Genomic DNA, 22,043 nt, shown 5'->3' with positions numbered 1-22,043 from the left:
TCAGATATGGCTTGAGGTGGCTTTGCTACTTGTGTAACACCCTCAGTAATAATTTTTGATGTGACTCATCATTGAAGTCGTGTATAAAATTGACATTTTAGAGCAGAATGCATCGTCAAATTGGATTGAAAGTCCACAATGCCAACACAAAAATTAACTTAATTATAGGGGGAAAAGCAGCATTTCATGTTTTTAAAGGAAATTAACCTTAAAAAGCAACCAAAAGCCTGAAAAATAGATCTGGAATCATCTCAAAACCTTGCGTCTTCAGTGTGTCATAAAGGCAATAGAGGTTGCCAATAGAGGGACTTGTGGAGCTGCATATGAATTCAGCATTGTATTGCATTGGTATAACACTAATGAAATGCTGGAGTATGATTTGTGATCATTTAATAAGTGTAGGAAAGCAAAAGATGCATGAAGATCATCCTGCAGAATAAATGAAGTGGTAGCTCGGTGGTTAAGACATGCCGGAATAGGGCGTCTGCCATTGCCGTAAATGTAAATATACATGTAAATGAGAGCCTGGATTCAGACTAAGGAGGCTAGTATGGAAAGGTCAGTGTGTGAAGCACTCTAAGCCTTATCCACACTAAATACAGGTGGAGGACAGGGATTGAAATTCTCCCGGACGTCCCCACTGTAAAGTCCCGAGTGCTAGATCTAGAGAACTGTTCTACTAAAAGTGCACAAATGGAGAGTCGAGCATATAGATGAGTAACAAATGGTTGACTTGCTGCATGACTACTAGTTGGTGTACTTGGTAAGGGATCAAAAATTGCCCCAGAAACACAATGGTGTTTTTCCCTGTGCCAAAATTGTTGGACTTTAAGAACTCTCCGCCACACCTTCAATTCAACAAGTACGTTTTGACCGGATATCGCCCAGTGTCCACCTGCACAGGATGCTTACAAAGTCTCTTTTACCTCCACAACGAATTTGGAAACATCTACACGCATGGTAAGAATTTCAGTCAAAACGTTGTGTGTAAACTTTCAAATTTTTGAGTGCATTCCAGAATACAATGTATTCATTCACGGTTTACAGATCGTAGAGTTTACTCGTGGCTCATTCTTTTTCTCAAGAATGTTTGCTAACGCACTGGTTGTGTGTAAATGGCATTAGTTTGGCTTAGCAGTAAATCTGTGTGTGTGGGGAATCTAATTAGGGTGTAATCGCAGGGCCGACTTCAGCATACAGTTGGTGCACACAGAATAAAACAATGAAATGCTAGCGTTGGTTAATTTGATAGGATTAAAACACTAAAAAAGGAGGTTGCTTTGAAGTAAAAGGTTTATGTGTACAATTTAAAATCAGGGCTTGAGTTCAGGTCACAACCTGTAGCTAGCTATGTTCTCCTTTCGGTGATTACAGAATGATGTAACAGATTTACTATGCAAACATTTCGAATGTTAAAAAGATAATTGTCAGAAAATATACAAGGGCACAAACCAAACCTTTCCCCTGACTTCCATTGTTTAATTTGTCAGAGTTCAAAAATGATGACTCGTGCTCAGGTTGGGTAACTGGTCATTGCTAAGTAAAATTGCTAAATAATCGAGACTTTTGCGAAATAATATACTGACATATATTTACATTTACATTTACATTTACATTTGCTGCATTTGGCAGACACCCTTATCCAGAGCGACGTACAAAAGTGCTTTGAGTCTCTAGTAATGAATAAATCTACACTGGTACACAAGATTACAAACTCAATATAAATATAACTCTTGATTTCTACAAAGCAAACTTGGAAAGTGCTAATTTAAGTGTTTCAGCAAGAGTTAGGTCTTAAATTGTCGCTTGAAGATAGTCAGGGACTCTGCTGTACGGACATCTAGGGGAAGTTCATTCTACCACCTCAGTGCCAGAACAGAGAAGAGCCTTGAAGTGTACTTACCTCTCATTCTGAGAGAAGGTGGCACAATTTTTTGCCTTGTAGGCAAGCATCAGTGTTTTGAATCTGATACGTGCAGCTACTGGAAGCCAGTGAAGGGAGCGCAGCAGTGGGGTGGTGTGGGAGAACTTGGGCAGATTGAACACAAGCCGTGCAGCTGCGTTTTGGATCATTTGCAGCGGACGAATAGCGTTCAGGGGGAAGACCTGCCAGCAGAGAGTTGCGGTAGTCCAGTTTTGAAATGACTAGAGACTGAATGAGCACCTGGCCAGCCTGTGTGGACAGAAATGGTCAAATCCTTTGGATGTGGTAGAGAAGAAGTCAACAAGAACAAGCCATATTAGCAACATGTGGGAAAAAGGACAGTTTATTGTCCATAGTTACCCCAAGGTTACGAGCAGTGGCTGAAGGGGAGAGCAGAGGGTCATGAAGTGTTACTTGGAGATAACACTTATATGAGGTAAATGTTGACGTTCTTGATTGTTCTAAAATGTTTTCACAGTTGCTTCACCACTGAATTGTATTTAAAAACAAATCCACACCAATGTGCTTGGTGTCTATGCAGCTCTTCTCCAATCACAGTTGCAAAGGCACACAGTATATACACAGGAAGCCTGAGGTAAAGCCTGGTTATCACCTAGCAAAGCAATGTTAGCATTTCATCATTGATTTGCATACTTCTTTCCAATTGCCTCCATGCTAGCTCATTGATAGTGCTAGGATCCCAGTTCACATGGTCAACCTTGAGCTGGACATCTCTGTTTAAGCACATTACAGTGATTAACATCATTAAGCCTCCACACAGGAGAAGGATTACGTCCTATATGTCTATGACATACACATCTATGGTCACTTTACTGTGAGCTTTGCTTTTATGTACTCGAATGAATCAGGGATCCAAACCTCTTCCATCAGTTCAATTTAATATTCAATGGTCTTCAACCACATGGCAGATTTTCTTTCCATATTCAGATGCTACAGATTTAAGAGTTTCCTTCTGGTCTTTCCTACAGGTGTCCCATTCGTGTGCTTGCTGCTGCTCCTGCCTCTCAGCATTCCCTGGTCTGACGTGGATGAGCAGTGGCTTTGCATCATACACTACCTAGCCTGCCTCTCTCCCACTGTCGGGTCCGTCCTCTATCACATCTTTATGAACCATGAAGGCGGCGCTCGAGTCTACGACGCCCTGCTCTGCTTTGACATGTTCGGCGTCTGTCTAGTCAACACTCTGGGTGAGGACGTTTGTACTCACCTTAAAAGAGCTCAGTGAACCTGGAAAGGGTTACATAATTACCCTAGTGCTTTAGTGCTTTGCATATGGTGGTATATGGCAACTGCGAGACTACAAGGATGTGGTGGGAGTTAAGTGTTTAAGATGTTCGACTTCTGATCAGAAGGGCATGAGTTCATATCCCAGCACTACCAAGCCGCCCTTGAGCAAGACCCTTAACCCTTAAATGCTCAGGTGTAGGAATGAGATAATTGTAAGGTGACGACATCAATGTAAATGTAAATGTATATGCAAATCCCCTTCCACGATGACAAAAAGATGTGTACCTCCACCGCACAAAATGGTCAGAGTCAATCACAGAAAAATCACATCCACAAACAAATTGCTCTTGCGATTTGCAGTTGAAAAAAAAAGAAAATTCTCTGACATTCATACAAATGTCATTGTGCCAGACAGAATGCTTTTTCGCAACTGGTCTTAAATCTCTGACCCAGCGGCAGTGTTGCAGTTGCACAAAATGCATTCAGGCAAAAGGTCTCTAATATTTAGACTCTACTTGCGTTCATGAAAAACCTGAAACAATCCCAAAAATTTGTCCACAAACCTCACGATTACAGAAAGACATTGGCACAAAACGTAAAAATAACACACAGCACTCTCACTCGTACAAAGTGCATTCTCACAACATGTTCTCACGTTCATACGAAGGGTTTTTTAGATCTCTTTTAGCTGCACACTTACCTTTACACAAAATCTTACATTCTCACATATTCACACAAAACACACTTTTAACATACAACTCTGGCATTCGCACAAAAAAGCCCTCAACGTTCACTTTCACACAAAATCGTAAATTTTCTTTACAATCGCACTTCGTCTGAACTAAACACTCTGGCATTCGCACAAAATGCTCTCCCATTTCTACACATAACATACCTAGCTTTGAAAATACAACTCTGGCATTCGCACAAAAAAGCCGCCAACATTCACTTTCGCACGAAATCTCACATTCTCACTTCGCTCTGAACTAAACTTTGGCATTCACACAAAAAGCTCTTACATTTCCATACAATGCTTTAACATTCACACACCCACACACACACACAAAATGCAAAACCCCTCACAATTCGCTAAGCAAATTAAAATTTTACATAGACTTCTCTTGCATTTGGGTGCTCAGAATAAACACTTTCACAGACTCCGGACCTCACAGCCCTCTCTTTTCCCCTTTATTTCTCTGCAGGTGCTTTGCCAATCGTGCACATCACTCTGCTGTGCCAGCCCTTGGCACGCCACGCTGCCATGTTCGGCTATGTGCTCTTCTCCTGCCGCGGCGTCCGTGATGCTTTAACTGCTCAGAGCGGCGCACGCCGTCTGCGCTCCTTCGGCCTCCAAGCCTTGTTCCGCGCTTTCCTCTTTTTCCTGCGCTGGTTCGAATTCGCCACCGGAAATCCAGAGTCGCTCCATCATTATGTCATCATGGATGCGTTGGCACTGATGGGCGGCTTGGTGAACGTGTACCGCGTACCTGAGCGCTTCAGCCCCGGCCGCTTCGATTACTGGTTCAACAGTCACCAGATCATGCATGTAGCTGTTGTTCTGGCCATAATATTCCTGCACTGGGGCACCATGGAGGACCTGGCATGGCTAAAGAACTACCAGTGCCCCCCAAAATGAACAAAGGACTGGAAAATACTTATCATCTCCACTAGGTGGTGAAGACACACTATAAGAGTGGACCAGAAGAACTTGATAAAAAAAAAAAGCCACCCAGACTGTTTGTGGCTGAGATGAAATTCACTAATGCCTCTATCTAAAATTTGCTGCCTTATTTGTTAAAGCTATGAATCCTCATCTGTCCTACCTGTCCCACGAATATATCCTCCACTCACTGAGGAAGCAGTTCCTGTATAAATCTACATTATAATGAATAGTTTCGACCAAAGATTTTACTACTTCTACCTCAGAGAAGCCTAATATACTAAACCATATCACATTTTTTTTCCTAGCTAGCTAATATGAGCTAATTTAGCAGAATTCGTTTGAAAGAATTGTCTTATCATTTTTATTTTCACTTCTAAAGAATGTCTGTATGTTGGATAAATAAGCTCACCTGACTTTCTGAGATTTGCTGTTATAAATGCCGTGCTAATTGCTAGTCAGTTAGCACAACCTGCTAATTTGACAGGAATCTCTAATGCTTTCGATCATCCCTTCTACTCATCGCTAGCTGGTTAAAGCCAAATGAATTTGACAGATTTGTAATTTACAGAAAGAGTAAATGTACATAAAAAAAATAATCCTTCTGGGCTGCTGTCAGGCAATCATCGATTAGCCAAAGTGCAAATTTGGTGGAACTTCTAAGTCATCTTCTTGATTTGTTCTGATCCTCACTTCTGTCAGTAGATAGCTGGAAAAAAAGTTTCTTTCTGCTCATTTATAGCCGGCTATAATGAGCAAACAGGATTTCTGGGTTCATGAATGCAGTCGTTCCACACAGCTAATTGCTATCCAGTTAGCTAACATTAGCTAGTTCGCTAGCATCCAAGTGAACACTAAGACTGTTGTATTGTTTTTATATTCACTTCTTATTGTAGTATGCTAAAAGTAAAAAAAACCCAACAAACTTTCAGAATTGATGTTTTTAGGTTTATATACATCATCATTCCTCAGTGCTGGTTTCTAGCGAACACGGGCTAACACGACTGGATTCAGAATGCTCTTCGTGTATATTCTATACATGTTCTTGTGAGCTTGTATTGCTTTCTGAAGGCTTAAATCAGACACTACACCCATGTACTGTGATGCTTTTCAAATGCAGCTGTTTTTAATGAAAGTAACTTATCTTATATACAATCGAAATTAAAAACAAACGCTACATTTGCTGTTTGTTCTGTCCGTTTCGTTGGCGCCCGAACAGAGAAAAAAAGATCCCTCTTATTAGCAAGGTGACAAATAGTCAAATGACAAAGTTATTTCGTTTAAATGATTCCAAAATCTCCATTTCGTGTTACTATGAAACAAAAGAAATCGTCTTTGAATCCGAAGTTATACTGCGGATCACGTGAACATGTTAAAGGCACGTTGCTTGGAGCCGTTAGAATGAAGGATAGTTATGTTTAAATATATTAATGAGGGGTTTTAGGGTTTCGATGTCATGCTGGATGGCCTGCGAGTTTCCCTCCATCAGTCTTCGTCAGAGCTGCTGTTTTCCTCGGCGTCGGAGAGATCGGCGATGGGGAAGCGCAAGATGGCTGCTACGCCGCTGAGCTGATTCAGTTCTGGAAGAGATCGAGATATACAGAGCGAGAGAGCGAGAGAGAGAGAGAGAGGTGATATAGAGAACATGAAGTTATCAGAGTTATTTCCAGGTTTGAGTCAACGTGAAGTGTGGAAACGCGATAAACTTACGTTCTCCGGAGACGTGCAAGCTTGAAAATATCCTTTAGAAAAAAGAAAAAAAAAGAGAAAAGAATTTAGAAAACAAAAACAAAATCGTCTTCACAACAACCATGGCAACAAGTTACGAATACGTTTTCTGAATTTCCACATTTGTTGATTTTGAAGCATTTCAGCAAAGGAATGGGATTCGTTCCAAAAAAAACAAAAAAAACAAATCAGATGAAAAAGACCGTAACCGTAGCAACGGATCACAGTGCTCTCTGATGGATCTGGAGATGTGCCCACATATCTGTTAGCAATCATTTTTGTTACCTGACGGTTCCCCCGTTGTCCCTCACGTTATCCACAAGCCGGACGTATCGACTCCGGGTAGCTACTTCTTGATGCCTATTACATAAAGGCCACACAAATGAAAACCGTGATGACATCATAACGGCAAAACTCCACCATTTATTAATGAAATCCTTGATGGATGTTTTTCATGCTAACAGGCTCATCACCTGAACAGCTGATCGCTGATGAGCAGGATGTCGATGCCCAGTGCTTCGCTCGCTTTCTCCACGTGTGCCAGTCTGCGCATGGAAAACTCATTTCATCTTCATGATAATGAACATTAAATAGCTTCTCTTACATCACGCACAGGATTTTCAGCGAATAAAATGGCGACTGACCCGTAAAAAGCTCGGTCGGGTTCATGTTGCAGCATCTTGTAAAAGTCTTCCAAGGCTTTCACTTCACCTGCAGCCTATTATTCATGCATATGTTAATATGAAACTGAATATGTAAATGATGTTACAGAATATTTATAAATTATACAAATCCAAGATGATGATGATGATACCTTCGTATCAGCCAGACGGCACGTGACAGCCGGATCAGACAGAACCTCTGAGGAAACAAAATCTAAATTTTACTCTCCATCCATCCATCCATCCATCCATCCATCCATCCATCCATCCATCCATTTAATCTAATCCATCTATACATCCATCCATCTACTCCTCCATCTATCCATCCATCCATTCATCCATCCATCCATCCATCCATCTATACATCCATCCATCTACTCCTCCATCTATCTATCCATCCATTCATCCATCCATCCATCTATCTATCTATCCATCTATCCATCCATCTATCTATTCATCCATCTACTCATCCATCTACTCATCCATCCATCCATGGATACATACATTTGGGCTGTCAAAATGAATGCGTTAACGCAAATGAATTTCAACGGTACTAATTTTATTAACGCGCACCGCTCAATCATTTTTGTTTGACATTTTTATAAAAAAAAAAAAGTAATAAAAAAAGAATACAAAAAAATACAATAAAAAAATTGAACAATAAAAAAAAATAAAACAATTAAAAAAATAAAACAATTAAAAAAATAAAACAATTTAAAATATAAACTCCACCGAAAAATCATTTGAACAGTCTCAAATCAGCACTAAAATCTGCCACGCTGCACATATCCGGCAATTAAAACCGTCCGTGCGGATACGTAACGAAAGTTCCGTTTGGTGTCTGTGTGATTTACATAATTTAAAACGCCATCATTACTTTAAAATGCTTCATATGTTATCTTCATTCATCAAATGTAGGATTAAATTGCGATTAAATATTTTAATAGATTGACAGCTCTATATATATATATATATATATATAAAATAAGCTTTTTTTTAATAAAACATGCTGATACAGACCTTTGAGAGAATACTTGTGTCCGGACGACGCATGCACGGGCATGAATTTTGACCTGTTCTCCAGCAGAACCTTGCACTCCTGCCTCACTGCTTCTTTAAAGAGGTACGAGATGAACTGATCCTTAACGAAACCCGGACTCGCCACCAGTATACACTTCACCACTGAGAGAGAGAGAGAGAGAGAGAGAGAGAGAGAGAGAGAGGGAGAGGGAGATTGAAGGATAGATGAACACGATGAACACAGGTTTGCTTAAAGCTTCAACACACTTGAGCCTCACCGTCGAAGTTGAAGTGCCTCAGGATTCCCTGCATGACGGCTTCATAGAATCGCTCGAGCGCCTGAAAGGAGGGAAAACATTTTTGTTGAATTATGGATTAGTTAAGATTTTTTTTAAACGAAGCTACAAATCGCAAAGTTTAATTAAAAACTCTTATTTTTGCTAAAAATCATCATTTCAATGAACATCATAATGACCCACGTTATATGACACTTTTTTATATTGGCTTTAAAAAACAAACAACAACAAATTCCTAAAAGTAAAGCTGCGATTAAGGGGGCCAAGCACTTTTTTTTTTTAGCCCCACACCTTAGCGACTTAGCGGAAGTCTAGAAGAAACTCGTTTACATGTTTAACATGGTTTTGTTTTGGTGTCAATACATACAAGGCTCACCGAGATACCCAGTCATTTCCTGTTTGCCGCCTTTTTATCTGAAACACTAGCATAGCTAGTCCCTGTTATACGATGGAGATGCGTTACAATGACACGTAACATCACAACTTGAAAATATGGTCACTCAAGACTCAATTGCCGACCAAGGAGTCTTAAAGAATGGTAATCAGAATGGGGTAGTATAATTAAGGTTGAACAAATGACAGTACATAATTGATCAAAACAGAGCTTTTACACTACCGTAAACACCGCAAAGAACTCGCACTCGAACACACACTCTGTGAGAGATGTGTACATCCTGGCAGCGTCGCAACGTATTGTACGAAAAAATTAAATTTGTTGTTTTGTTTTTTTACAATTTTGTATCACTACGAAGTAGTAAATTAATGTCAAACTCCCCCTAGAGGTTAATTTTGGTTATAACATCTCAACCTCCTCCATGTCCTCGGGTCAGGTAGAAATTTTTGGTCTGAAGAATAATAAGAAGTAGGAATAGGTAGAATACCAATAGATCTTGATCTTAAAAGTTGTAAATAATAAATAAAAATTAAAACACCCCACTGACCTTCTCATGCTGAGTGCAGCTGCCTCTCCTCTTGCGTGGGATGGTGACCTCGATTTTAGCTCGTAGCAGCGTCATGGCCGGAGTCACCAGCACCAGGTTGGCCAGACCCTCCTGCATCACCACAGCCGCCACATCTGCCTTCTGCGCCGGGTCACACGCCTGCTCTGTGGGGTCGATTATGATGGTAGTAATCAAAATACAGTAACTCCTCGATACGTCACAACTTTACTTCAGAAAAATCCTCATTTAAAAGGTACCGATGCGGTCGAGCACCACGCTGTCCCACATTTTCTTGGCCAGGGTGAACTTCCTGTTGAGCTCCAGCTCGATCGTGTGGTAGGCGCCCATCTGACCAATGAGAGCAAAAAGTTGATGAGGAGACACAGGGCGTCAAATCGTACGAAACAGCAATTCGGGGGTCAAATGGATGGATTCTGGATTCTGATTGGTCAAAAGGTGATGGTTTATATCAACAAGTGCGCTGAAGGGACTCGTACTGAGACGCTACTCGTCTAGCGCTATGGATGATTTAGCTGCGAGAATTTCTCTTAAAAGGAGAAACTTCTGACAATTCCGCATATCGAGTGAGTGAATGAATGAAGGGCGGAAGGAATGAAGACATTTACTGCCCATTAAATTTACAACAAATTTGTTTTTCCATTTCATCTCATTTTATTTAAGCAATTTATTTCATGCCAATTGAATCGATAACTTAATTGAATCAATTTCTTTCTTTTTTTTCCAGCGTTTTTTTATTGTATTTTTTTTATAGAATAAATTTTTTTTATTTGAATTAAGCAGGTATTTTATTTAAAATGATTTTAAAAAATTTTAATGTTCGAAAATGTTAGTGATAAAAATAAACTGTGTTAATAATAATAATAAACAAATACTAATTGACAAGAAAATGTGAATTTCTTCCCCCTGAATGTACCGAAATATAACAAAAGGAAAATATTTTTTGAGGAAAAAAATAAAATAAACTAAAATAAAAGTACCGAATTGTGAATTTTGTGACCCCCCATGATTTTGGATTGCTTTCAGATTTTTAGAAGGGTGCCATTATTAATAGATCCGACGCCTGACCTTGACGTACTGGTTCTCCTCGAGGTTGGTGCCTTTGACCCTCAGCTGACACGCCTGGGTGTCGAAGTCGATGGTCTCGACGCAGATCGTGAGCATGGTGCGCACTCGCGAGCTTCCCACGCTGCCTGTGGACGACTCGGTCTGCACCTTCCTGTTCGGGGACACGAGCTGCGTTTTAAACCGCGCCCTTCGCTAAAGCATGCGAGAAACCAAGTGAAAGCCACCATACCTGATAGTGGAGGCTCTCAGACTGTCACCAACTTGTACTAAATTGTAAGTGTGCCACATGTCCTCTGCCTCCTCGGGGATCAGCGTCACCTGCCTGATGAACACAGTTACACCGACACGTGAAGTGAAATAAGGTACGTTTTGGGTTATCGAGCTCCGTTTACTGGGTCGGTCCACTACATAGGACACCAATCGCATATACAGTACAGGTTTGTTTGGAGGTTTTGATGCCGGCTTGGCAAACTCATGGCATTCTCTCATCAAATTCACACTACACAGGTGCAGAGGAAAGAGTCAGGACAGCATCAATATTTTATATAGTATCATATATAAAAAAAAAGAAAGAAAAAAAGAAAGGACGATCAGTCTATCCGAAAAATCTCAAGCACATTAAATGTATCCCTAAGTACATTTTACAAATCCATCAAAAGCACTGATGAAACAGGCTCTAACGAGGACTGATTCAGGAAAACTAAGACCAAGAGCTACCTCTGCTGCAGAGGATAACTTAGAATGACCAGATTCAGAAATCACAGATTTGAGCCATATTTCAACATCCAGTCACGTCTTCATGGTCGAATCGCAGCATTTGAAAGAACAACAAGCAGCTAAGACCTTGCGTAGGCCATGAAAAAAGTCAAGAAATTGACAAAAGGGCCAAGATTAACACTGTCCTTTGGTCTCATACGTCCACGTTTGAGACTTTTTAGTTCTAACTGCGTTGTCTTCGGTAGACAGACAGACAGAGGATAAACAGACGGGTACTGAACGTTTGGTTCCAACTGTGAAGCATGGAGGATGAAACTGGACATGAGAGTGAAGGAAAAGCAGCCAACAAGCACTTAACAGCTCTGGGAACTCCCTAAATATGGTTTGGTTTCAGGTGACTGACTGAGAGAATGACACGAGTGCCAAAACTGTCATCAAAACAGAAGGAGGAACTTTGAAGGATCTGAATGATCAAAATTGTTCTGGTTTGTTTTGTATTTTTAGCCCCAAATATTTCACTATCCCTCCTCAAGGGCACAATATAAGAGTACTATAGTATTTCTACATTCTGGATTGCACTATATTCTTTCCAGGCACCAAAAATTACCCATATTTATTTGGGATTGGGCTCGAACACACTCCTTAGTGCACTTATCCAAACCGAAAGTGATCTGGAAACAGCTGGATTTGAATTATCCGCGTTTCCAAGTGCACTACATGGCAACCCACACACTATGTACTGTACTAAGATATACCCATATATATATATATATATGCCTCGATCACTGTCGCTTTGACCCTCTATGTAGTGCACGGTGTATATTTGGGACACGGAGCGCACACGCGCGTGCACTTACCCGGCATTGTCCTTCTCGATGTCCTTATGAATCAGCTTCATGCTCGCTCGATCTTCCTGTTAGCCAATAAAAAAAACGCTGTTAGTGATTTGTATTTTTGTGTGTTAATCCATGAAGTTTGTTCATTTCGATCGTTTTGCTTGACACATCCTGGCCATCGCTCCGGAATGAATCACCGAATGATCGAGCTGTCGCGTGGTGTTTGCGTCACAGGACGCGACGCCACGCCGAGTCTCAAACAGGAAGTTATTTTAGCTGCTTTGGTTTAATCGTAATACGTAAACACCAGGGATATTCGCAGTTTAAAGGGTTTAAACTTGCTCTCATTCCATTCTAACATAACAAGCACTGGCAGGAAATAAATGGAGAAAAAAATATAATACATGAAATATAGATATAAAGAAATAAAGATCCCCGCCCTATACAAATCTACTACTGGTAAACAGATAAAGGGGGATAGATAGAGAGAGGGAGACAGAATATTAGAAAGAGAAGACAGAGAAGGCGAGACAGAGGGGAAGAGGAGAAGACAAAAGGATAGAAACAGAGAGAGAGAGAGAGAAGGATAGACAGACAAAGAGGGAGACAAAAAGAAGTATATACAGAGAGGAGACAGAGAAGGATAGACAGAAGGGAGAGGAGACAGAGAGAAGGATAGACTGAGATAGGGGGCAGAGAAGGATAGACAGAAGGGGAGAGGGAGACAGAGAGAAGGATAGATGGAGACAGAGGGGGGAAGAAGACAGAGAGATGGATAGAGGGAGACAGGAGGAAAGGGCGACAGAGAGAAGGATAGACAGAGATAGAGGAGGAGAGGGAGACAGAGGAGGAGAGGGAGACAAAGAGAAGGATAGACAAAGACAGAGGGAGAGTGGGAGACAGAGAGAAGGATACACAAAGACAGAGGGAGAGTGGGAGACAGAGGAGAGGGAGAGTGGGAGACAGAGAGAAGGATAGACGGAGATAGAGGAGGACTTTATCTCCGTCTATCCTTCTCTCTGTCTCCCTCTGTCTTTGTGTATCCTTCTCTCTGTCTAATGGAGTTTCATTATCTGGTGTGCGCTGATCAGGAGATTGTACTCGCCCCAGCGTGTCAGTAAAAATACGGTACAGGATTCAGAACACTCAAATTTACTGGGTTCAGAATTGATCGTGTGTGATTCTTGCTGTCAGTTGCTAGCTGCTGTTCGATAGGTTGCGTGATGGTGACTGACCTACTGTTTGGTAGGTTGCGTGCTGTCGACTGACCTACTGTTTGGTAGGTTGCGTGATGCTGAACGACGAATCTTGCTCAGTGTTCTGGCCTTTTACACTCCTGATGGAGAACAGTGCACTGTGATGTCAGAAAAACTTATCTAAACTGTATGTCTGCCTCTAGTGGTAAAGCATGGAAACACAACTGAATGGGAATCCTTTCCTACTCTGCTGCCCTCAAATATGCATGGCATATTTATCCCCTATTCCAAGTTAAAAGTTTGTCGGTTTGATCTTGCAGCTATCTCTGGAAGATTAATGAGAGGGGTAACAGGCCCTGTGTTTAATCGACCCTTAACGTGGACCTCTGCAGACCTTACTTGTCCATGTGAACCCTGAGTAGGATATTGCACCTCATAGTTTCTAAGATGGGGTGGGGGCTGAGTTCTGGAAGGTTGCTCTGACATCCTATTTCTGTGGTAAGCACACTTATCCGGCTCGAAGGACCGGATAGACAGAGGATAGACAGAGAAGGAGAGGGAGACAGAGAGAAGGATAGACAGATGGGGGAGACAGAGAGAAGGATAGACAGAGATAGAGGAGGAGAAACAGACAGAGAGAATTATAGACAGCGATAGAGAAGGAAAGGGAGACAGAGAGAAGGATAGACAGAGACAGAGAAAGACAGAGAGAAGGATAGACAGATGGGGGAGACAGAGAGAAGGATAGACAGAGATAGAGGAGGAGAAACAGACAGAGAGAATTATAGACAGCGATAGAGAAGGAAAGGGAGACAGAGAGAAGGATAGACAAAGACAGAGGAAGACAGAGAGAAGAATAGACAGAGATAGAGGGAGACAGAGAAGGATGGACAGACATAGAGGAGGAAAGGGAGACAGAGAGAAGGATAGACAGAGACAGAGAAAGACAAAGAGAAGGATAGACAGAGATAGAGGTGGAAAGGGAGACAGAGAGAAGGATAGACAGAGACAGAGGAGGACAGAGAGAAGGATAGACAGCGATAGAGAAGGAAAGGGAGACAGAGAGAAGGATAGACAGAGATAGAGGAGGAAAGGAGACAGAGAGAAAGATAGACAAAGACAGAGGAAGACAGAGGGAAGGATAGGCAGCGATAGAGAGGAAAGGGAGACAGAGAGAAGGATAGACAGAGACAGAGGAAGACAGAGAGAAGAATAGACAAAGATAGAGGAAGACAGAGAGAATGATAGACAGAGATAGAGGAGGAAAAGAAACATAAAGAAGAATAGACAGCGATAGAAGAGGAAAGGGAGACCGAGAGAAGGATAGACAGAGACAGAGGAAGACATAGAGAAGGATAGACAGAGACACTTCATTTTTAAAAAGTCTTTAATGAGACTCAGAAGAAGAAATCAGAGGTGTTTATTATGATTATCTGCATTCTCATATTTTCATTATTGGAACTTTAGTTAAAGTTGGTGAATTTTGACTTTTTGAGAATCTGCTTATTGTGAAAGTGACATTTTATTTTATTACAGATAAAAAGAACAAAACGAACTGAATAACTGAAAAAAAAATTAATTTTAAAGAATGAGTTTCAAAAACCAAGTCACTGAAATGATCCGATCTTCCACACTAACGGATAAAAGCGGTTTCATTATTTATTTATATTGAGAGAGAGAGAGAGTGAGAGAGTCACGGTGACGCAACCGGAAGTGACGCAGGCACAAAGCCTCTCAAAGCGGTAGGTGAGACCGGAAGAAGGTTTGACGCGCTGGTTGTGCAGACGGCGCTCTGGGTTTTCTTCACACGGACAAACTCGTGAAACCGTTGGGACTTCGATCGTGAACCGAACACCGGTTTGTTTCCGCTCTAAAGAAAAATAAATATAATCAATTTAAACGTGTGTCTTTAACCGCGTGAGAGTCCAAGAGCCGCCAGCGCGAGGCCGGGTGTGCGCGAGCTTCTTCCTGTTGCTCGCAGGTTAGCTTGCTGGAGAAAACCCTGAGCTAATTTTTTATATAAAGGGAAAAAACACAAAAATGACCGAATCGGACAAATTAAACATCGATTCTATTATCCAGCGTCTCTTGGAAGGTGAGTAACTAAGTAACTCGTTAGCCTTTAGTTTGTTCTCCATATTCCCTCTGTTCTTTATTAGTTTTGTATATGTAGGTTTAGCCTTGTTACGAGCGGTGTCTCAAATACAACCACGCGCACTACGTCGGCGTGCTACTGTGGCGGTGAGTGTGCGGCCTACCTAGTGCACTATGTTAAATAGTGAAGTGAATTTGGGACTCGCCCCGGGCCGCCTAGTGAGTGCAATGGCGGACGCAAAGCGCTTCAACCCTGACTTACATTTCCCTTTTGTTTTAATTACATTTTTTAGTTTATTTTAATTTAGTTCATTACAAACACTAGTTTTGTTTAACTAGTTTAATACACTTTAACCTAAATAAATAATAAAAATGACTTTAGTCTTCCCAATCTTACTTTCTCCCCCATATTTACACGATCCCTCTGTCTGCCTGCCTCTTTCTGCCTGCCTGCCTGCCTCTTTCTGTCTGCCTGCCTGCCTCTTTCTGCCTGCCTGCCTGCCTCTTTCTGGCTGCCTGCCTCTTTCTGGCTGCCTGCCTGCCTCTTTCTGGCTGCCGGCCTGCCTCTTTCTGGCTGCCGGCCTGCCTCTTTCTGTCTGTCTGCCTGCCTGCCTGCCTCTGTCTGTCTGCCTCTGTCTGTCTGCCTCTGTCTGTCTGCCTCTTTCTGTCTGCCTGCCTTCCTCTTGCCTGCCTCTGTCTGTCTGCTCTCAGATCTCCCTCTCTGTGTTTCTATCTACCTATTTGTTTGCCTCTGTCTTTTTCTGTCTGTCTCTGTTGGCTTCTCTATCTATCTGTATATTTGTCTATCAATTTTCTGTCTATATATCTGCCTGCCTGTCTTTCTATCTATCTCTCATCATGTTATATATTGAATATCATGAGATACATCACTGTCATATACCATTTTGTATGTGTGACTATTAATTGGATTGATGTACACTCGTGTTATCTGTATCAATTCTCATGGTGTTTTTGTTTTTGATCTAGTGAAAGGCTCCAGACCTGGTAAGAACGTGCAGCTGACGGAGAACGAGATCCGTGGCCTGTGTCTGAAATCCAGGGAGATTTTCCTCAGCCAGCCCATCCTTCTCGAGCTTGAAGCACCCCTGAAAGTTTGCGGTAACTTCTCTTCCTAATCTCTCATTTACACCAGAAGCGATGTTAAAGCAAATCGTGCAATGATCTCTTCAAAAAGAGCTCCTGATTATGACTAATACATCTTTGTGAATACCTGTATAATTGAGTCAGGAATATTGGGCAGCCTTCTTGAAATGAGTTTAACGCTGCGCAATACGGGCTCCACCCTCTCACTTTGTAATTGCAGCCTCGGCGTGGTCGGTTTTCCAGTTTTGTTTTTATCCATGTTAATCGCAGCTTTAGATTGCAGCCTAGAGCAACTTATTCCAAAATGACGTTTCTCTGTCCCCCTTTTTCCCTTTTCTCTGCCCGTAGGTGATGTTCATGGTCAGTACTACGATTTGCTCCGGCTGTTTGAGTATGGCGGATACCCCCCGGAGAGTAACTACCTGTTCTTGGGAGACTACGTAGACAGAGGGAAGCAGTCTTTAGAGACCATCTGCTTGCTTTTGGCCTACAAGATTAAATACCCCGAGAACTTTTTCCTGCTGCGAGGGAACCATGAGTGCGCCTCCATCAACCGGATATACGGCTTCTATGACGAGTGTGAGTCACATTTGCTTGGTTGTATCCTGCTCAACATGAACAAACATGTGAGACGACGAGCTTGTCTTCATCATGCCCTCTTTCAGGACTTTTTTCTTCAGGTCTTAATTTTCTGATATCCATGTAACTCTCATTGAAATGCTCCGGCAGCACTTTAGAATGTTTGTTTGTATTGTTGTAGTTCCTTACTTTCGCTAATCCCAATATAATTCGCTGTATTACGACTACAAACGAAAATGTAAAAGTTTGCCTATGCGGAAAGAGTGAGGTGAGCGATACTTGGTGTGAAAAAAGAAAACCAAACTTGGAGCTCGGTCATTTGCTTACAACGTATTTGTGTGTTTTTGAGGTCTTAAATTTTGTTCATACCGGTCTTATATTTCATGCTACAGATTCCAGAAGTCCAGTCAGATCCAGTCACAGACGGTGTGTGACTCAGGAGTATTTAGGATGAAAATGTGGAAATTTTTAACCAGATTTAATAAACTGTTAAATCTATTAACGCTGACATCGATAATTTTTGCGTTATTCCTGTACAAGAAGCGAAATGCAAGTGGTAAAAGAGTCATTGATGCCTGATTACATCACCTCAGTGTAACTATGGAAACATGGTTCATGACTCGGCTAATTCTTTTAGGTGAACACTCTGGAGGCGGAGTTTTTGTGTGACCTGACAGTCAAGGCGTAACTTTTAGAGATGTTTTTCACATGAGAATCGCGTTTTTGTTTCTGATTGCAGGCAAACGGCGCTACAACATCAAACTGTGGAAGACGTTTACAGACTGCTTTAACTGCTTGCCCGTCGCAGCCATCGTCGACGAGAAGATTTTCTGCTGCCATGGAGGTAACGTGCAAAACCTAGCAACATGCCAGGTGCCTTATTAATCCTCTTTCTGCTGCCTGCAAGATTCGACAGCGTCTCCGACCGAACTTTGCAAACTTTCTCCTCACTCCTACCTCATGCTTTACATGTGAGCTTTCCCGAAAACCAGCGTTGGGACTCATAAAAGTGAGGGCACCCCTTTACATTTCAGCAACCATTTCATTATATGTTTAATGCTATAGAAAGGATACTTGGATTTATTTTAGTCAGCGTGCAGCAGTTAGGATATATGTACTCAACATTCAGCCATTAATGTCTAAATAACTGGCAACAAAATTTAAACACCCACATTGACTTCTTCTAAAATATACCACGTTTAATTTCTATAGTGTTGTCCCTTCAGAAGATTAATGTCGGGGGTGCACTCCCATTACTCACAGGTTTAAATAAAACCAGACGTTCTTTTCCTGTTGTGTCTCCAGCAAGATGCCGCTCTACCTCTGCCATGTCAATCTGTATTCTGTGTGACTCTCAGGGCACTCCATAGCGCTGCAACAAGTCATATTCATGTAGCAGCAGCGAGAACGCGCTCGAGAAACGGTTCAGCGAGGAGATCGAACTATCAGATATCAGTCGTATTTTGGAGTGTAAACTGCCCATCTCGCGATTCCTTTCTAAAAAGTTTATTCGGCAGTTTTTTGTTTTGTTTTGTGTGCTATTAAAGTAAAACTTGTTCAACCGAACACAAGCCAAGAGCTTTCTGCGATGAAGTGATCGGAGTTAAAGTTTTTTCCCTCTCTCGTCCCTCATGCTTTATTTCAGGCCTTTCTCCAGACCTTCAGTCGATGGAGCAGATCCGGCGTGTGATGAGACCCACGGACGTGCCGGATCAGGGGCTGCTGTGTGACCTGCTGTGGGCCGACCCTGATAAAGACGTGATGGGCTGGGGCGAAAACGACCGCGGAGTCTCCTTCACCTTCGGCTCTGATGTTGTCGCCAAGTTCCTGAACAAGCACGACATGGACCTCATTTGCAGAGCGCATCAGGTCTGACTCAAATAGAGCCCGAGTTGCCAAGTAGGACTTAAAACAGTGCTTCATATGACTGTGTGTGTGTGTGTGTGTGTGTGTGTGTGTGTGTGTGTGTGTGTGTGTGTGTGTGTGTGTTCAGGTGGTGGAGGACGGATATGAATTCTTTGCGAAGCGGCAGCTCGTGACTCTCTTCTCTGCCCCGAACTACTGTGGCGAGTTCGACAACGCCGGTGCTATGATGAGCGTCGACGAGACGCTCATGTGCTCCTTCCAGGTATTTTCACACCATTGAATGAAACGATTTTATCCAGCATGAGTGCATTTGTTCTAAGGAGAAATCCTGCATTCACGCCTCAACAAGCAGCACTCGAAGCTTTAACATTTCTCAATTAAATAGTTAAATTCATTGTGTGGCTTTAAGTAAACTTTTATACATGAATACTCTGAATTAGGGTTTTATACAGTTATAATAGGCAACACGGCTTATTGAAAATTTAAAATAAGATGAAAAAAAACCTTTCATTTAATTATCAAATAATCGTTGGTTGCAGCCCTAATGGTGATGTGAAACAGTTGCCAGTGTGACTCTAGAGCTCTACACTGACACCCAGTGGTCATAGAGGAGCATCTTTTGGTTCTTTGGGTCTGTGGAACTGCCTTCTTTATCTCTATGAGGTTGGGGGACGTATGTCTTCATAACAGAGGGCGTTTTCTATACGCCCTCTGTTTGACAGTCTGACAGAAACCTTTTAGTTCACATTGGTTCAGCCCCAGTCATTGCTCACCCCTCCTCTTCTCTTCCTTCCTCTCAGATCTTGAAACCCGCCGACAAGAAGATGTTGGCGTACAGCAGCGCCGGAGCGTTCGGGACCGGCCGACCCGTCACACCTCCGAGAAACGCTCCCAAGGGAGGGAAAGCCAAAAAATAACGTGCCCTCACATAACGCACTCACACACACTATTACTTCCTGTCCTCCTTCCTTCAGTCTACCTCTCCTTTTATTCTCTGTCTTTCATGTTTGGTTTTTTCTCTTTCCGTGAATGTTTTGTTTTATTTGACCAATTATGAGAAACGTTTTAGATCGTGTGTGTGTGCAGGGATGGGAGTTTACAGTCCCGTTTTTCCTGAACTTTGATCACTTTTCATTATAGTTGTATAGAAATAATCCCTTTTAAGGATTAAAAAAACAAACAAACTGGACCTTAGCAATTATTTACCTTCTCAAGTCTCAGGGTCCGACACACACCTTTATCTCCTGAAGCAATCACTATAATTGTGTGCGTGTGTGCGTTAGGGTTCATCACTGACACTCTCAAATGTGAAGTGTGTACGTGTCCCGCGTCATCAGCAGATGGATTTGTCGCACCCGCGTGTTTTTTATTTTTAATTTTTTTATTCATCGGTTTAGTACTCGCGTCGGCCGACTGGGCCAAAATCCTCCCATTTGTACAAAATATCTCTGGCATTCTCGCTTTTCTCTTCACATTCACTTCCTTTACTGAGGTGAGCGATCAGATGTGGAGTCTCTTTCAGTAAGTCTCGTTTTATGTTTTTTATTTTGTTCGTTTAACATCATACATTTAGATTTGTACAGAAAAAGCTCTTGTTTTGTAGTTATTCATGAACTTGGACAATAAAGTGAGAAGCTTCTAGACATAATTCGGGAATACGTTTTTTTTTTTTATTATTTGTGCAATTTATAATGGAACATATGATGATGGTGGTGGTGATAATGGCATTTTTTTATATATTAAGAAATAAAATGCATTTCACTTAAGTACAGTTTACAATCATTCGTTTGAAATTTTTTTTATTGATTATCGATCGTTAATAAACCTAATTGAATCATTGGGTGGTGATTGGGTTGGAATCAAAACACACATACTGCCTCGTGCATAGACATGTCTGTTCTGGACAAAACCTGGCTGTAGAGTTCTTATTTTTTAACTGCCCTGTTTGTCCTGTGCCCACTGTGATCTTAGATTTCTGTTCTTGACCGACGTGGCAGTTGAAAAAACCTCCTGCTTTGGCCTGGTGTGCATTCTGAAATGTTGATCTCTTGTTTTTCTCAGATCTTTTCTCCTGGCACAAACAACCTTTCCTTTGGTCATCATCATCTTTCAGCTGTTGCCGTTAGGGGGCGCCACAGTGCATCATTTTGCATGTCTTCCTTCACCACATCCATAAACCGCCTTCTTGGTCTTCCCCTTTTTCTCTTCCCTGGTGGCTCCATCCTCAGCACTCTTTACTTAAAAAAACAACAACAAAAAAAGTTCCTTTGGTTTATATTCTATTTACTTTAGACGTGTTTTTTTCCAAAAAGAATTCAAATTTGTAGTTCGAACAGTCAATTTGGAACGAGTTTTGACCCAGAAATGGTGGGCTTTCTGGATCATGCTCACGTATGGCTTCTTCTGCGGTGTTCATAGATAATGATTTCTGGTGGGTGTTTCTGAGCCCATGCAGTGATTTATTTATTTTTTTTTTTTCCATTAGAGGGCCTGATGATCATGAACATCCAGTGTTGATTTTCTTTCTTGTCCCTTTTAAATTTTCAGAATATTTTTCGCAGTTTGATGTTGCGGAACTTTTTTTACTGACCCGTTTCCAATTGGACTCGGATGAATGAATTTTCATGACTTACTTTTCAGCCTTTTTTTGAGATCTGCTGCAGCTTTGAATTCAAAACGACCCTATTTTTAATAAAATGTAGTTTTTATGAGATTTACAAGTCGTCATTCTGTCCCAATTTATTGTTTTCATTCATTCATTAATTGCTTCACACGTTTTAAATCAATTTCGTATTGTTCTTAAAGCAGTGAATAATATATACTCTACCTTTCAGAAATGGAAAAATAAACAAACTATCACAATACAGTGGCCAGAAGAAAAGGGTGTAGATTCCAAATAAAACCATATTTACATTTGGTAGTTTGAAAACTCTGTAAATAATGAAACGATCACAATAAACTATGATCATAACGGAGCAGTCCAGAAATGTTACATTTCCAAACATCTTGCCACCACAGCAGAGGATCTTCTAAAGTACCTGGTGCCTCTTCCTGTAGGTACCGTGGCAGTTCAGGATCAGCAGTAG

General features: G+C 41.5%; 3 protein-coding genes across 4 annotated transcripts; 2 read left to right on the top strand and 1 right to left on the bottom strand.

Annotated features, from left to right (window-relative positions):
• The first annotated feature begins 346 nt into the window (after window positions 1-346).
• Window positions 347-6,014, top strand: paqr4b (progestin and adipoQ receptor family member IVb). Of its 2 annotated transcripts, XM_046854467.1 has the most exons (4): window positions 347-763; window positions 863-960; window positions 2,914-3,132; window positions 4,375-6,014. In XM_046854467.1, exons 1-4 carry the CDS (start codon window positions 714-716, stop codon window positions 4,806-4,808), a joined length of 801 nt encoding a protein of 266 aa, XP_046710423.1. In that variant the 5' UTR covers window positions 347-713; the 3' UTR covers window positions 4,809-6,014. The 2 variants fall into 2 exon arrangements, with proteins under 2 accessions (XP_046710423.1, XP_046710422.1); XM_046854466.1 differs by having other exon boundaries at window positions 349-960.
• Window positions 5,937-12,640, bottom strand: pelo (pelota mRNA surveillance and ribosome rescue factor). The gene is made up of 13 exons (XM_046854464.1): window positions 12,140-12,640; window positions 10,795-10,887; window positions 10,566-10,716; window positions 9,737-9,827; window positions 9,480-9,643; window positions 8,521-8,581; window positions 8,243-8,404; window positions 7,375-7,421; window positions 7,205-7,278; window positions 7,034-7,105; window positions 6,846-6,920; window positions 6,543-6,574; window positions 5,937-6,412 (listed from the first exon to the last, which is right to left on the bottom strand). Exons 1-13 carry the CDS (start codon window positions 12,178-12,180, stop codon window positions 6,318-6,320), a joined length of 1,158 nt encoding a protein of 385 aa, XP_046710420.1. The 5' UTR covers window positions 12,181-12,640; the 3' UTR covers window positions 5,937-6,317.
• Window positions 12,641-15,046: 2,406 nt separating this feature from the next.
• Window positions 15,047-20,605, top strand: ppp1cab (protein phosphatase 1, catalytic subunit, alpha isozyme b). Its single transcript, XM_046854323.1, has 7 exons — window positions 15,047-15,409; window positions 16,396-16,527; window positions 16,861-17,091; window positions 17,831-17,935; window positions 18,737-18,960; window positions 19,085-19,219; window positions 19,758-20,605. Exons 1-7 carry the CDS (start codon window positions 15,355-15,357, stop codon window positions 19,872-19,874), a joined length of 999 nt encoding a protein of 332 aa, XP_046710279.1. The 5' UTR covers window positions 15,047-15,354; the 3' UTR covers window positions 19,875-20,605.
• Window positions 20,606-22,043: the final 1,438 nt, after the last annotated feature.

This window comes from Silurus meridionalis, chromosome 7 (genome assembly GCF_014805685.1).
Source record: "Silurus meridionalis isolate SWU-2019-XX chromosome 7, ASM1480568v1, whole genome shotgun sequence".
Lineage (NCBI taxonomy): Eukaryota > Metazoa > Chordata > Actinopteri > Siluriformes > Siluridae > Silurus > Silurus meridionalis.
Note: the sequence above shows the minus strand (reverse complement) of the source record. Positions and strands in the feature narration are given on the sequence as shown.